This window comes from Seriola aureovittata, chromosome 5 (genome assembly GCF_021018895.1).
Source record: "Seriola aureovittata isolate HTS-2021-v1 ecotype China chromosome 5, ASM2101889v1, whole genome shotgun sequence".
Lineage (NCBI taxonomy): Eukaryota > Metazoa > Chordata > Actinopteri > Carangiformes > Carangidae > Seriola > Seriola aureovittata.
The window spans coordinates 29,194,386-29,210,752 of NC_079368.1; the positions used below are offsets into that span (position 1 = coordinate 29,194,386).

The following is a 16,367-nucleotide window of genomic DNA, read 5'->3' on the forward strand; positions in this document are numbered from 1 at the left end:
TTGTTTCAGATGAACTTTCCTTTCTGCCAAACTCTTCACTAAGTCACGGATTTCCTTTTGTTGTTGTTCCCTCCTGTTATTTTCATTGTGGGCTGAAAGTGCCTTTAACAGGTCATACTTCTCATCTTTGTCTTTCATGTGTTTCTCATGTTCTTTCTTCTGAGCAGCAAAGTCTTTGTTGTATTTCTCCCTGAATTCATTGAACTCTTCAGCTTTCTTTCTGGCTTCCTCCTCGTATGTTTTCTTCAGAGTCTCCAGGTTTGTTTTATAGTTTTCCTCTAATTCTTTTCGCTGTTTTTCCTCCTGTTCTCTTCTGATCTGATCTTCTTCTCTTTTCTTTTCATATTTCTCTCTTTCCTGCTCGTACTTTGCTTCAAGTTTTTCAATTTTTGTTTGTTCCTCTCGTCGTCTCTGTTCATCTTCTTGTTTCTGTTTTTCCCACGACTCTTTTCGTTCCTTCTCCCAGGCCTCTTGCTTTTCTCTCATCTCTTCTCTACTCAGCTCTAGCTTTCTGTCCACACTTTTCTTTTCCTCTTTTTCTGACTGAATCTGTTTGTCCAAATGATTCAAATGTTTGATCATTTAGGAAAATATAATTTCAATTATATTATATTAAGATATACTGACAATTGTTTCTATTATTTTCTCTACCCTGTTTATACCATTAAGTACATTTAGAATTAGAGGGAATTAGTTGCAGTGAGGTGTACCAAATAAACTGGTAACTGAGTATATATTTCCATCATGTTTTATAATTTTGTAGGAAAAAAGTTGCCCTGCCATAATATCCAGTAATGGTAATCTGAGCACTATGTTATTATTGAGAGACAAGGAGAATATCTCTGTGGCTATCATAGTTTTCCACTTTCTAGAGTGTGTACAGTCAAAGATGATAAATCATTTTTAATATTAAAGTTTAAAATTGTAAAATATAAAAGTTTAAAATAAACATTTCTTAGGTCTCTTTGTTTAATACGGAAAGTACATACGTTTTTTAAGCCTTACCTATTTTGATACTGTTAGATAAGCCTGTTGGTCCCCTATATCATGTAATCATTGATTATGTACCCATGTTACCCTGTGGGCACACAGCTGGACACCAATGGTGTTAGATGTTGATATTTGGTTGAATAAATGTTGTGATGTTGTGACAACGTCTAATGGGAAAAGTTAGACTAACTTTGTTTCACTTGATTTTACTTACAATTTTTTTCTGAATGACAATCTGCTACTGGAGTAGCACTGTAAAGGCTGATATAAAATACAGCAACCAAGTCAGAGCATATGCATATGGACAGTGAACAACCCTCAGCTCAGACACTGAAAGACGAAACACTGAATAAGAAAAGGCTAATTAAACTGAATTTAACATGTGTGAGGATATCACTACTTCTTTAGTAAGGACTTGGAGAAACTTAATGTTATATGTAATAATATTCAACTTATTCTGTTAAATCCTAAATTTAGTGAATCACTGGATTCAGATCTCATGGAAAACCAGATCAGCTCTGTCTCAGTTCAGTTTGACTCACTGTTAGGAGGCAGATATTCAAAGCTGTTACTGCGCTTCAGAGGCTGCTCATCATCTGTCACTGTGAAGACACAGACATATCAATATTCATGCGGTCGTCTTTGTATTTGCACTGTAGTAGGTCTGGTTATAACAATAACATTGTAGAGGATACAGGATACACAGACAGTTATATACAGGGTGTATATTGCAAATATCGGCTGTATTTATAGCAGAACAGTTGTATTAGATTGCATTAGACTGTACAGGTGTACCTAATAAAGTGAATTTATGTTCAGGAAACACTGACATGTCAGAAGGTCTGTGACACAGCAGGTGCTGTCTTTGTAAAAACAACTACTACTTCCACAGTAACAGAACAACCTGTTGACGCACACCGCCCTCTACTGGTCCACTAACAGATTTATTCAAGGGTTTGTATCAAGGCAACAAATATTTCAACTCTCACTCACTTCATCCAGAAGAACAGCTCATGTGATAATTAGTTAATTAATTAGTTATGGGAACTTTGTAAAACAAACTGAATTGAAATGATGAAACTAACAGCTCATACAGAAATGTAGTATATGACATACAGTATATGTCCCTATATAAAGAGTGATGTTGCCATATATGTCTCCTATAAGAGGACATTTCATTATCACATATATACATCCTCTGGATATATGAAGATATAAGTTCATAACATACATGAAATACTCAGAGTTAAAGTTGTACATGTACATTTATTAAAAACATCTATATGATGAATTTTAATATGGTTTAACATGTTTCAACCATATTTGCTAATTATGTTTAATTAACTGTAAACTAAAGTAAAATTTCAGGAGTTGATTTTCTTCCTGTTTTTTTTTATGTTTTTTTAATTCAGTTATTCAGAAATATGTGTTTCTGTCTCTGACTGTGCCAATCCTGTGAGTCATGTGTTGCCAGCAGACAGACCGTGCCTCATGGGAAGAAGGACAGAGATGAGATGGTAGTTAATGTGTTGCTTTAGATTAAACAAACTGCTGTAGTTACTGTAGTATGGGTCGTAGTGGTAAGAGGTTCACTTGGGTTGGATCTTACAGGTCCTAGTTACAGAGCCAGTTCATGAGCTCATTGAACGGATCGGATCATTTCCCAGTTAAAAGTGTAAACACATCTAAGGAGGGACAGGTTGAGATCTGACTGCACATTTTATCCAGATGTTGAAAAGATGTAAATGCAGCTGTTTCCTGTGAGATACAAGATGCAGAACAAATAATTAAACAGAAAGTGTAATGATCTGTGACAATACTAACTGTATCCTGCTGTTACTAAATTTGCTTCTTTCATTCTTTCCATGTTTGTCTTAATCTTCTGCAGGTGTTTGTAGCAGGAACCAGTGTCTGAGGAAGGGCCTCAGATTCAGGCCTGAGGAGAACTCAACATGCTGCATCATGTGGTTCAGGTCACAGGATTTTCCATCCAACTGCAAGTATGAAATAAAATACGACACTTCACTGACTCACCTGGTGCCGCAGCCGCCATCGGGAACTCTACTGAGAACATCAGAGACTAACTGAGCTGGAGGGAAGAGGAAACAGAGTTTAGCTTCTCTCACTAAACTCAGACCAGAACTAACTCATCATCAAGTGTTTAGTTCATGTCTCTGCAGTGAAGAGTTTCTGCTCTGTAACACGTCCACATCATCACGTCATCATCATCACGTCATCATCATCAGACAAAGACACAAACATCAAGATGCAGCTACAGATCAGTTCAGGTTGTATCCGGGCAGATCAGTGAGTAAAAATGTTTGAAGGATTTCATTTGGCTGCTCTTTAAAATCTAAAATAAATGTTCAGCAGTTTAAGTAACTGGAAAAACATGTTTAAGTCTTCATATAAACATATGTAGCACAGGGGGATGTATGATTGTTGCAGAGTTATGTCATGCATTAACTCAGCATTGTCAACTATAAATGCTTATATCTTAGCAAATTTGTGACAGTGCTCTGTTCACTTGGTGCTGACTGCCATTTGTTTGATTTATTTTACTTATTATTTATCTTGCATTGAGTTTCATAAAGTTTGGGGTTCTGATTCTGTTTCTATGGTTCTAGAGCTGAGGCTGCTGATGGCCTCCAGTCCAGCGAGTGGTTGAGGCAGGAGTTCACTCACTCTTGACTGTGATTTAGTTTAGAGTGGCACATTTTATTATTGTGGTGATTTATTTCAAGTGTGTTTTGGTTTATTTAGAATATTAGCAAATGTATTAATAGCCAGTTATGGCAGATTACCCACACTGACTGTTGTGGCTTTTTCACTGAAGCACCTGTGTGTCCAGTCACTTATGCTTCACACATTTAACTCTTCAAATAAAACATTTAACTTTTCATAAAGGAGCTGACTCCGACAAAACTTTCCTGAGTCACATGTTTCCTGTAACTCTTCTTCCTGCTTCTAACCACTGATATCTGAAATGGCAGAATCACCACTGACATTACAGTTTTTCCTCTGTCGCTTTGGTACATTTCTCAGATCAGAATTGAAATTCTCAAAACTACTTGTTCAATCTTCACATCATTGTGTCACTTGTGCACATCAAGAAAGCAGTTTCTCATTTCTTTGAACAAGTTGCAAATGCTTTGGTTCATCATGCAAATGATTATGTTCAATTCTCTGCTGTTTTCTACATTATCAGTTGCTTATGTCATGTTGATCAAAATGTATTATAATGGGTCTCTGTGAATAGTCTCACCCCCCACAACATTTAGGCATTAGTTCATCGCATAAGTCTTTACATGCAAAATGATTGAACAAGTTGTCATAATATGTCAAACATATCTCTATACATTTCCATTAGACTTATTTTTCTAAATCTGTCCTGAATTGGTAAATTGCTCCCAGGTGAATCTTGACTTTCTCTAACGAAGGGAAATGTGTGAAGCATTAGATCAACAAATGATCAACCAGTTTTCTGAAATTCTCAAAGGTGCATCATATATATATATATATATATATATAGCCGGAGCACAACACAATGTTACAATGTCTGACAATGGAAGGACAAGGAATTGGACGGGGTCAACAGCCAGAGAGAAGAAGAAGAGGAAGAGGAGTGAGTGCGTGGAGGAGGAGTTGGGAGGCAAAACAGAGGAAGAGGCAGAAGAGGCCTTTCTGTATCACAATGACATGGTCTGTCAACAAATTACAGTACAAACAGTAAAAGTGTAAATGTGAAAAAATCTTGTCCAGTCTCTTACAATCAATACACTAAGGTGTAACTTACAATTTACAATAATTGTCATCAAAACTTTAGCCATAGTTTACATCAGAACATCCCTCCAGAGTACACTGTTATATTGACAACACGACTAAGTAATTTGACTGTCTTATCCGTTCACAATAACACAAGGACTTTTCATCTGATGGCAGTGACATGTTCATTGACACAGATATTTACTTTTGAGAGATGAACTAAGGATTTTGAGCAAGAGACTGGCTTTTGCAGGTAATCCATGGTGTTTTGCTATTTGTACGAATTGTTTTGAGAAATTCACTTACTGTTTTGCAAATGTCGAGGATGATTCGAGAAATGAACCAAAGCGACTGAGAAAAACTGTAATGCTATTGATCAGGAAAAAAAGCCAATTAAAGCTTAACCTTTGTCAGGCTCACAAAAAAATAAATCAAATATTTTTCAGTTTAAACACGGACTTTAACGGGATCCTTTAACTTCTCAGAAACAAATGTCGACCACTTTATAACGGTCGCCATTTCCTCCTATTTTTCTTCCTCATTTACATCTTTAGGGAAGCGAATATTCAGGCTGGAGTCGCACTAAATTAATTACAGTAATTAACCAGAGGAAATCATTGACCCGTTTCCGAACCGACCATTCACTTTGATCTCAACTTCACACCTGTTAAGCTTCGTGACCGTCTCGTGCAAGTTGCGACCCACGGTGACAAAATCAGTCCAGAGACAGAGACATATTAACACCTGCCCGAGTAATCAGTCAGAGACATGACGTCATCAAAATGATCTGAACAGTCACTCACCTGCGGATGATCAGTAACCAGTTTCTGACGTCAGTTGGCGTTCTCCTGCTTTCAAATAATCAATAATCCTGATCGGACCGATGAGTTCTGTCGACAGCTGAAACACTGGACACAGCGGTTAAAGTCCGTACCGAAAATGAAAGTCTGTATTTGTGGGAAGAAAAAAAAAACCCTTTTCTGAATAGATTGGATTAATCTTTTTACTGTCAAAAGTATTTATATTGTTTACATCCTGTACTAATTCTTAAACATTTCAATTCCTCTGGTGCGCAGTTAAATGACGTGTTTTGTTTAAATCTAATATTTGCTGTTATATTTATGCGGAAGAGAAACAGTTTCTATTCATTTTATTATGTTGCAAACATGTTCTTCCTCACATCCACAATTATCATTGATGACCTCAGAACATCTGCAGAAACAAGGATCCCTGTTAAATCTGGCAGATTTATTATGATGGACAGACTTTAGTTTCTTTATTACACATTAAACACGAAAAAATTAGATTTACATCAGTGGAGTTTCAACAAATGAAATATCATGTATCACATGGTAACAGATATTGTTTGATTATGATTTAAACGCAGACAGACGTCAACTCATTGGACCAGACAGGTGAAGGTGATAAAGCCAGGGGTACTTATATTAATATTAATTCTTCCTTCTGTTACTGATCTGGTTTCAACTATGACTGATGAAGCAACAACCAGCAAACTAAAGGCTATCCCTCTGTCAAACAATAATATCTGGAGGAGCATTTATGACATGCCAAAAGATATAGAAGAGCAGATTAATGACGAGATTGGAGACAGCCGGTTTACTGTGCAGATGGATGAAGCGACTGACAGCAACAAAGACTGTTTATTGATAACATGTCAGATTCATTGATGCGGTTGACTTTATGGAAGATTTGCTTTTCTACCAACTTGTAACAAACAGAGTCACTGCAGACAAACTGTTCAAAATCATTGACACTTACTTGGAAGAGGCTGATCTGAAGCTGGATGACTGTGTGTAGATCTGCACAGATGGGGCTCAGGCAAATTCATTGTCCAAGCAAAAATGAAGTTTCTTTGGTTTATTTCTCCATTGGCAAATAAATGAAACAAAGAACAATGGCATTTGCCGCCTCTCTTGCCCTGGTAAAAAAAAACCATAAACCCTCCCAGGTGCCTGGCTCACCTATACCTGCATACCCCTATATGTAGATTCACCCAGTGCACCTCAGCTACCCAGTACCTTCAAAATAAAAGCATTAACAAGTACTCAAATAATACTAAATGTTATAAGCAAACTAAAGGTGTATTCTTCAGAACTACACAACAAAAAATAACTTAATAATTAGTAATTTAATATTAAAAAAAAATAACAAATAGCTGCAACAGAGCAATAGGACAGCACTTATATCATGTTACCTTGATGATAACAAAACATTTGTATTCAATTGTTGGTTTGGGACTTTTGATTTTACATTTCGGTTCGTTCCACTCATGCTTGTTTGTTCTTCTACCTTATTATTTCTTGCATTTTATGGCTGCTGTTTGCTGTTTTTTATGCTTCTGGGCGTCCCCTGATAACCATTGCAACCCTGAGTTTAATGACACAATGCTATGAACTTTTGGCAATTGTGTGTGAATAAAGGGCTTAAAATGTCTGCCTTAGAGTTTTAATGTCCTCAATGGATTGACAGTGGGACAGAACTAAACCTTCAAAAACTTACCTGAACGCAGCACCGAGCCTATGAGTCTGTGAGGGTGGACCCTGGGATTGGGCCAGTGTCTTTACAGGTGTGGCAGCAATCATTTCAGGGTGTCGGGTCAGGACAACATTTAGTGTTCAGGTGAGGGGACGAATAAAAGGGACGCAGATTCCAGGTCAAGGTTCAGACTGTTTAGTCTGTAAGGATTTGTGTGTGTGGTTCTGTAACAATAGAACACAACAGTACAAGCTGATTAGCATCCAGAATAACAGCAAGGTAAACTCAGCTACACATAAGTATCTACACAGATAACAGCTAGCATACAGTGCTAAAGGCCTGTAATGACTGTGACTAACTAGAAAGTATCACTTTGCAAATACTGAATCAATATGTAAACTGCCTAACATATAAATGACACTAATGTCACTAATTAACAATTATCTACCTTAAACAGGAAATAACAACCTGGTTGTAAAGAAAAACGGTAGAAAAACTAGCTAGCAGAATACAGTAAAACACAATTCACATACTATCACAAGCTAGCTGCTAGCTCTGATTCACGTCACGTGAGAAACAACAATTAACTACGGAAAAAATGCACTTGCGGCTAAATAAACACTAACGGTGTGTAACATAGACACTTGAATGTTTGACTCACTTTCTGTGGACGCACACTAAAGAAATGTCCGTGGTCCAAGGCGGACACGACTTTTAACCGCCACCGCTTCAGTCCGTTGCTGGGATACGTCAACGTTGCTGGGATACGTCAACGTCGCCGGGATACGTCAACGTCGCCGCCATGTTGGTCCGGGTAAGACTGCTCTGTAAACAAACAGGGTTAAACGTTAGAGTCGCAGTTTTTCTGGATGAAAAGATCGATTGTGTTTATATTTCTCAACCGATTTCAATAAGTAATTTTTATATTAAAGGATTTATGATCTACGTGCATTAAAAATAAAAAGTTTGGTCTCTAGTTAATTAGAATCGTTATAGTTTAGGCTCTAATGGGTGTGTATATGTCTATGGCTGTCACCTGAACGTCTCACTGACTGATGCGTTCAGGAGCATACAGAGTGTTCATCATACAAAATAATTCACACAGTGATTTTACTTCTATTGAAGTAAAATGTCTTTTCAGCAACAGTAGTTAGTGACCGTTGACGTCATGACGTCAGTGTAGTGTCTCATATCCAGTGTCTGGAGTTTCTGTTACTGGTTGTGTTTTTTTCCGTCTGAATAGTTAATGTTGCTCTTTTCTTCATCACAGTGTCTAACTACCTGCTGTACATTTAAACTTACACTAGTTCTGCTCCAGCACCCAGAGCTCTCTGCTCCTTTTCGTGACTTTAGTGACAAATTCAGCGGTTGTCTACATGCAGTTCATTTCAGCTAGTTACTTTAGCTTAGCAGTTAGCGCTAGCTTCTCTCTCTCTCTCGCTCGGTGTGTCTTGAACCAACAGATGAGCTTGTTCATCAGAGTCTGCTGTTGTTGTAACTTCACTGTAGAGGATTATGATGTGTATTACATCTGCAGTGATGTCTGCTGTCTTACCTTCGACACACAGTCCCATTCCTCACCTGGAGCCGCTCTAGTGTGTGAGCGTCTGTGTACACAGCAGCCTACAGCGTGATAGGCCATTACTCTGACGTCTAACCAATCAGATCGTGCTGTGGGCGGGACATCAGCTGTGGGCGGGACATTGCTCCAGACTTCAGGATGGAAAGTACAGATCAGTTTCTTTATTCGCATCATCACCAATAATAATATTAATAATCACAGTAAGTTGCTGATTTTACTGTTATTAACCTGTTATCCTAAATTCCTGCACGTCAGTGATGATTTATTTGCCTGTAATAATCAGACCACTGTCACACTGGGCAGAGCCGTCGTCTAAACTCAGACGTTTGACATCAAACATTCAGTTACAGAAGTTGTAGTTGGTGAGAAGGAGAAACTCAGAAGCTGCAGCAGATGAGGCTCTAACTGTTCTCTGTGTTTCCATAACAACAGCCTCTGATTCTCTGCTGAGCTTCAGTCAGTGACTCACTCATGTTCATCAGCTGATGTTCAACTCAACAGTGTCACCTAGTGGCTCAATGTGACACTGTCACTGGTTTTATAACAGGTATGTTACAGAGAGGAGGACCGGTTCTGCCCTGTCCCCCAAAGACCGTTAAACATCATCAGTAAAATACTAAAACACGGGGGCGTCGTGTGGCGTAGTGGTCTAAGCAGGCGCTCCATGTGTAGAGGCTACAGTCCTCGCTGCAGCTGGCCCCGGTTCGAGTCCCGCATCGGACGGCCTTTACTGCATGTCATTCCCCCTCTCTGCCTCCCCATTTCCTGTCTCTCTACTATCCTGTCCAATAAAGGCATAAAAAAGCCTAAAAAAATATACTTTAAAATACTAAAACACTCACTGTTTAAAGTTTGAGTTAGAAATGTGACACTGACCGTTGGGTTTACAGCAGAGTTTCATTTTGAGTTTCGACTGTTGACTGATGCTTTTTTTGTTGTTTGTCTTTAAAGAGAAACTTGCGATTAAATCCCCTCTTGAGTCAGAAAATGAAATCACACATTAGACATACAGCAGACATTTTCATCACAGCAGGAAATACACAGAAGTAACTCATTAAAATAAAAGTCAGCTCCACTAAGTACATTTACTCAAATACAGCATTTCAGTGTACGTTTTGGACAGAAGCAGTTTTTAGTTTAAAGATTTGCTTCTTCTTCTTTTTAATTTTGTGTAAAAATATTTTAGTTTTTTCAGAACTTTTTGGTTTTTATGCACAAACTGAAAATGCAGAAGGAAAAACACTGTAGCCTGAGTCACACAACAACAACAAAAAACAACAACAACAACAACAACAACATTGTTCACGTTCAAGCAAACTTTATTAATGTGATATGAAGCAGTAATGCAGGTTGATAACATGAGACATGAGCTCGTCTATATACACAGCTCTGCAGGTGTGTGTAGTTACAGCATGAGCACACACACACACACTCTATACAGCGTCCACCAACACACACACACACACACACACACACACATTAGTTTGAAGGTCTGATACCTGTTACAGGATTTTAACCAGCAGCTCAGTTTCATTATTTTTGGTTTGAAAACATTTAGCACCAGAACTCACAGATCGACTCTGCAGCACCGAGCGAAGTGAAAGTTTAAAACACAAACTGCTGAGTGTCACTTTTCACTGGAAATGACCTAAAACTCCTGAAACTTTAAATTAACAACAACAAAAATGAGAGTAGAGAAAAGACATGCATGTAAGTTCCTATTCGCAATCTAAAAATGATTATTGTGTGATCGAGTTGAAGCCGTCAGCTGTTGCTCAAGATGCGTCTCCATATTCTGAAATAATAAGTGATATCTTGGCGTCTCGATCTGTAGCAATGTCATAAAAAACGTGTGTATTTACTTAAAGCATCGAACAGACTCAGTCAAAATGAGAGTAAATATCATGTTAGAAATAAAAACTAAATCTGCAAAGTAAAAAAACAACTAACGAACCAGTAACTGCAGGTAACAGATAAATGTGTAAATACAGTTCTCACATAAAGAGCCAGAGCTGCACAGAAGCACAGACCTGGAAATATTTTTATTTATTTATTTATTTTATTTAACCCCCCCCTTCATCCATTTTAAACTGACCACGTGTAAAATATTAATATCAAAAACGTCTGTGAGTAATTCAGCTTCATTAATTCATGTGTTTTTATGAGTTTTAATAATGACTCTTTGCTTTAATCTGGTTATAATTGAATTATTAGAGTCACATGTTTAACAAACTGTGACTTTAATATTCACTCCTCTGTAGCTCCACCCGTCTCCACCTGTCTCCACCCGTCTGTTCATCCTCAGGCTCAGTAGCTGCAGGAAGGAGAAACAACACGATCAGTCTCTGATAGAAAGTATTGACGACTGATAGAAAACATTTGCTCACACACACTGAATTGATGATGATCTGATGATGTCATATGAGCGTCTGATATCCAGGCTCCTCCCCTTCATCCTCCTCTGACGACCAGACATCATTTAATTCAAATAGTTTATTATTTCTGAAATATTTTCATCTTTCTTTGTTACAATCTCAGATCAATAACGATCGTTAACGTGACGCTGATTAACGGTTATTAGAACACCTGTGAAGCGGAGTGATACATGTAGTGAAACGTCCCAGTGCTGTTATTCTCCAAATCAGCACTGGAATGACTCTCGTCCAATCAGATCGCTCGGTCACAACTAACTGTTGTATAATTGAAAATATAAAATGTCTAAATTACCAATATGTTGAAGGGAAGTTGAATTGATTCGTCTGAAATGAATGTTTCACATTGTCTCTTTAAAGACAGTGAAGCTGCAGTTTCACCTCTGACCCTGACCTTTGACCCACGTCTGAGCGGAGGTGTGTGGGACGCGGTTCATGAGCGGGAGAACGTTTCTTACGATGTCATGGTGCAGCCGGAGACGTGCGCGGCGGTGCCGGTGTACTGGACGTCACAGCGGACTACGTTGTTGTTGAAGTTGGACTCTGGGACCTGCTGCCTGGGGTTCACCGTCACCTGTCACCCAGAATGCATCACTCATATATAATACCCGTGTATATTCAATGTACAGATAACTCTGTGTAACATGCTGCTGTGAACGACTGTGTTACTTTCTGTGTATATTCAAACAGAGCATCTGCTGGGGACTATTTTCAGAGGCGGATTAATACACATTTGATTCTCCAGTGAGTATTTCTACTGTGAAAACACAGAATAAGACTTATACTTTAAAAACAGGAAGTCGTCTCATTACTGAACCTTGAGGATGTATTTTCCAGGTGAGACGTCGGTGATGTCGATCCACTGACAGTCAATGTCGGCGTTGTAGGTGTCATAGCAACCAGGACTCAAACCCTGCACACACACACACACACACAATTTTTTATCTCTTTACAAGACACATTTACTTGAAATTATTAAATAGTTAATAATATTTTATACAGTAATAAATGTAGAAATACATAACTACATTTTCTCATAACTTAAATATCAAATTTAAATGTAATTGTCCGGACAGATCACAAACCTTTATTTTAACATTGACAGATGGTTGATTAATGATTATACAATAATATGCAAATATCAACAATAATATTAAATACGATATAATAAAAGACGTATCCTTGATATTTATGTTGTGATAATATTATTATATCATATTATATTTGATACAAAACACAAAGATATGGAAACGTGTTTTATTCCTTTCTGTCTGTCCTTCCTCACTGTCCTCTATCCTACTTCCTTCCATCCTTGTTTTCGGCTCCTTTCCTTGCTCCCTTGTTTGTTCCTCATATCAAGTGTTACATGTACAGATGAATCTGTAAACGGCGTCTGTTCTCGTTGCTGTCCGGTAATCGCTCTGCTTCAGATGACATGTGGCGTAGACGGTGGTGTGTGTTGGTACCTGAGTGTGTGAGGTGCAGGCGAAGCGGCGGTAGTATCCCGGGTCACAGGAAGTGTCCTCCAGACAGAAGCTGGCCTTGTGACCCTCGGCGACCTGGCTCTGGGTCCGGGCGTCCAGCAACTCGTACAGGCTGAACTCGTCCATGCTGTGGAAGTGACTGAGAGAGAGCGGCGAGGTCAGGTCATCGGTGCTAACATGCTAACGTTAGCTTTAACTCGCTACCTACTTGTGACAGCTGTGCCACTCCCAGGCGTATCGGGGTTTGCTGGGCAGGAAGTCGGCCGTTCCCTGGTTCTTCACCCTCTGAGGGAACCTCAGCAGAACCCTGGTGTCATAATCCTGAGAATGAGCAGAGGAACTGGAGGAGAACAAACAACTGGAGGTCAGAGTTAGAACGTTTAATATTCATATTTTAAGCAAAGCACAAACTTACAGAGTTCCCAGCAGTGTATGTGAACGCAGCACGCTTTGACCCTGCATGATATTTTCCTACACGTGTTGTGATTGAACATGTGCTTCTAATGTAAAGATACTTGGAGACAAGTTCACAGAAAGTGTCAGTTTCAGACTCAAAGACGGGGTCACGCTGGTCTGACGGACGGTGACCTCACAGATTGATCAGATTGATCAGGTGTCCATCATGATACTGGATATTCACAGAGACAGAAGAATGTGGAAAGCGTGAGATGAGAGTATTGAACATTGAATATTTTGTTTCTGCAAAACAGATCATCTGCTGTTTCACATCAACAGCTTCTCTCCCGAGTCACTGGAGAGAAGTTAAAGCTGATTTCTGTCAATATGTAACTTCTCTGAAATGAAAAAGCGTCTGATAGAAGTGGGCGGGGCTACAAGCTGCAGGTGTCAGTGTGTCGGCTTACGAGGCGAGGCAGTTCTCCTCTGCAGCACAGCGCAGGTTGTACATGGGCAGCCTCTGGACGTAGGTGGCGATCTGGATGTAGTACGGGTCAGGAACCAGATCAGGGAGACCTGCAACGAAGACACAGTGGGGGGGGGGGGGGGGTCCATCAGTCCTGCAGGAAAACATCTCTTCACCATCACCCTCACCTCAGCAGCTCAGGTGACCTCTGACCTGAAGACTTTAATGGAGAAATTAAGCTCAAACAACCGTGAGTCGCAACAGATTGACCGAGGCATGAAAACAGCAAGGCCTGCTGGGTAACTCTTTCTAATGAGGGCAGACTACTGCCCCCTCCTGGTCTGGAGACGTATTTCCTCCTAAACTATTCCTGGTGCATTGAGACTGACTTGTTGTGTCGGGGCCCTGAACCTGGTCCATCCAGGGCCACATTAATCTCTGTTGTATATGGGCCCCTACTGACCCCCATTAACACAGTTTCATTAAATCCCCAGAACCAACCAGAACCAGTAGAGCTGAAAAGATCCAGAGTCCCTCGACAACATGGGGCCAAAACATCGAGGGGGGGGGGCAACAGTCAGTGATGCAGCTTCATCCGGCCCCAGATGATGCAGAGTAAACCTTTAGGGGACCTGGGGGTCTGGACCTCTTGGGAAATTGTCTGTTTCGCCCAGTTAATAATCCAGATTATAACAGTACAATACTCACAGCTGTGTTTTAATTCACATTTTATTTCAAATGATTAAAAATAAAAACAGGCCCGTCATTAAAATCTATAGGAAATGTAAATTAAACCATCTGACTTCCTTTATCACCGAGGGGCGGAGCTACAATGAGCCTATGAAAAGTGACATTTGGACCTTTTCCAATTGATGACCCACTGAAAATCTCACAAATGTTGGAGGCCCATGGATTTAATGTTTTAGAGTGAACAAGTATATAAATGTTCCTGTCATTGGCTTACAAAAAAAACTATGAAAGGATTATTTAAACATCTTAATGTCTGTAAAAATAATTTCGTTTTAAAACTTTATGATGATGACGTCACAGTTATAAATTAGCCTTAGCAGAGCGACACACAGACAGCAGGGTCAGGCCGGTGGTTCCGTACCGTTCTGGTGGTAGCTGGTGCCGTACCCGTGCCGGGGCTGGGTCCTGGCTCTGGGTCTGTAGTAGGAGTTGTAGTGGTTATAATACGGATAGTAGTTGGAGGACTTGTACGGGTTGTACGGATCGTCTCCGACCATCATGTCCTCCCGCCTCACCGGGGCAGAGTCCCCGTCGCCGCCGGGCGTCGGCTGCGGCTGCTGCCGCTGACGCGTCATGGCGCGTAATTGCGCGGTGCTGCTGGCTGCCGGGACGCGCGGGGAGCTGCGGGACGCGGCGGGAACCGTGTCATTACCGCTGTTGACGACGACCACGGGGTTCCCGCGGCTCGGTGACCCGGTTTGCCTCCTGCTGGACGGCCGGTACTGGGCGCCGCGGCTCAGGATGCTGAAAACCTGCCCGTTATGTTGCCATGTCAACCCCCGCCGGAGCGCATCACCGTCACCGTCAGCAGCCGCCTCCTGAGCGCGAGCTTCATCCAGAAAACTACAAAGGAAACATAAATGTGCAAAAGAGAGAAACAAGGCCTCAGAGGAGAGTTCCTTCATCTTTGAATAAATAACTGACACGAAGAAGAACGATCCTCTTCTTCTTCTTCTTCTTCTTCTTCACAAACACAACTGGTGATCTGAAGAAGTTCTGTCAAGTGTCTGAGCTCAGCTGCTGAAGAGAGAGAGAGAGAGAGAGAGAGAGGGAGGGAGGGAGGGAGGGAGAGAGAGAGGAGGAGTTAAATGTTGTTGAAGCTGCAGTATGGTTTTGGATGTGATGTGGCCTTTGACCTTCACTACATGTGACTTTCATTCAGGGTCAGCAACTAACAACCAGATGAGATTCGTCTCATTTTTAAAAACTACAACATCAGTTTGTGTCTCAGAGTAAATTTCATAATAAAACCTTTGAAACAAAGAGAGAAAATAAACAACGTGAAGTTCAACCACTGAGTCTTCAGCCCTGAGCTCGGAGCTCTGACTCCTCCAGAACACAAGACTGGACCAGACACATGAAGAGCAGACATGTTCACTGAGGCTTTTATTTTGTATTTTTCAGGCCTCACACAGTTACAGTTTATGTTGAAGCCAAAACCCAAAGTGCAGCAGCAGCTGAGGAGCACAGATCTGTGGAGGACAGGGGTGACTGTAAACAAGTCCTGTGAGGGCTAATGTTTCAGACGGTCCTTAAATGCAGCATCATGGAGAAGTTTTACTGAAACTGATTAAATATTGACAGTTTTTCTCACAAAAGAAGGAAGGAAGGAAAATGTTGAGTTTGGTCCTTCACAGTAAAGGCTCATCAGGCTGCGGCTGCACTGAGGGAAGCTGCAGGTAAATCATTTTCTGACCCGTCGTCCTCCCTCTCCTCAGGATGAGGTGTAATTAGAGCGACGCCGTGGCCTCATGACGATCCTGTCTCAGTCTAATTATCTCTGTGGTCAGAGCTGCTCTCTAATTTTACACTGACAACTGAGGAAACTGAGTCACATCCAGAGGGTCCACGCTGCAGGGTCCTCAGAGGATGAACCTGTTCACACTCTTCCTGTTCTTCAAGCGTTTGTCGCACGAAGAACCGAGACGCTTCCCCCGGGTTTCTGGTATTAAACCAACCAAAGCAGAGAAAGAGTTTAACTCTGCAGCTACTGACCATGAACATGA

At 40.5% G+C, this 16,367-nt stretch overlaps 1 protein-coding gene and 1 long non-coding RNA gene across 2 annotated transcripts; both read right to left on the minus strand.

Moving 5' to 3' along the window:
• Positions 1–1,497: 1,497 nt before the first annotated feature.
• On the minus strand, positions 1,498–8,907 carry LOC130169373 (uncharacterized). Its single transcript, XR_008827818.1, has 5 exons — positions 8,807–8,907; positions 7,913–8,076; positions 5,559–7,475; positions 3,025–3,079; positions 1,498–1,592 (listed from the first exon to the last, which is right to left on the minus strand). It is a non-coding gene; the product is annotated as an uncharacterized LOC130169373 (long non-coding RNA).
• A 1,224-nt stretch (positions 8,908–10,131) lies between these two features.
• LOC130169365 (protein-lysine 6-oxidase-like) lies at positions 10,132–15,380 on the minus strand. The gene is made up of 7 exons (XM_056376068.1): positions 14,723–15,380; positions 13,613–13,721; positions 12,958–13,089; positions 12,732–12,888; positions 12,083–12,178; positions 11,724–11,839; positions 10,132–11,147 (listed from the first exon to the last, which is right to left on the minus strand). Exons 1-7 carry the CDS (start codon positions 15,264–15,266, stop codon positions 11,141–11,143), a joined length of 1,161 nt encoding a protein of 386 aa, XP_056232043.1. The 5' UTR covers positions 15,267–15,380; the 3' UTR covers positions 10,132–11,140.
• Positions 15,381–16,367: the final 987 nt, after the last annotated feature.

What these genes read in the sequence shown, in the direction of transcription:
- LOC130169365 (XM_056376068.1), bottom strand. Translation starts at nt 15,266, where the DNA reads ATGAAGGAACTCTCCTCTGAGGCCTTGTTTCTCTCTTTTGCACATTTA. An exon ending in CACCAGCTACCACCAGAACG is followed by an intron (nt 13,722 to 14,722) that starts GTACGGAACCAC and finishes TCTTCGTTGCAG; the next exon opens with GTCTCCCTGATCTGGTTCCT. An exon ending in CCTGCACCTCACACACTCAG is followed by an intron (nt 12,179 to 12,731) that starts GTACCAACACAC and finishes GTGTGTGTGCAG; the next exon opens with GGTTTGAGTCCTGGTTGCTA.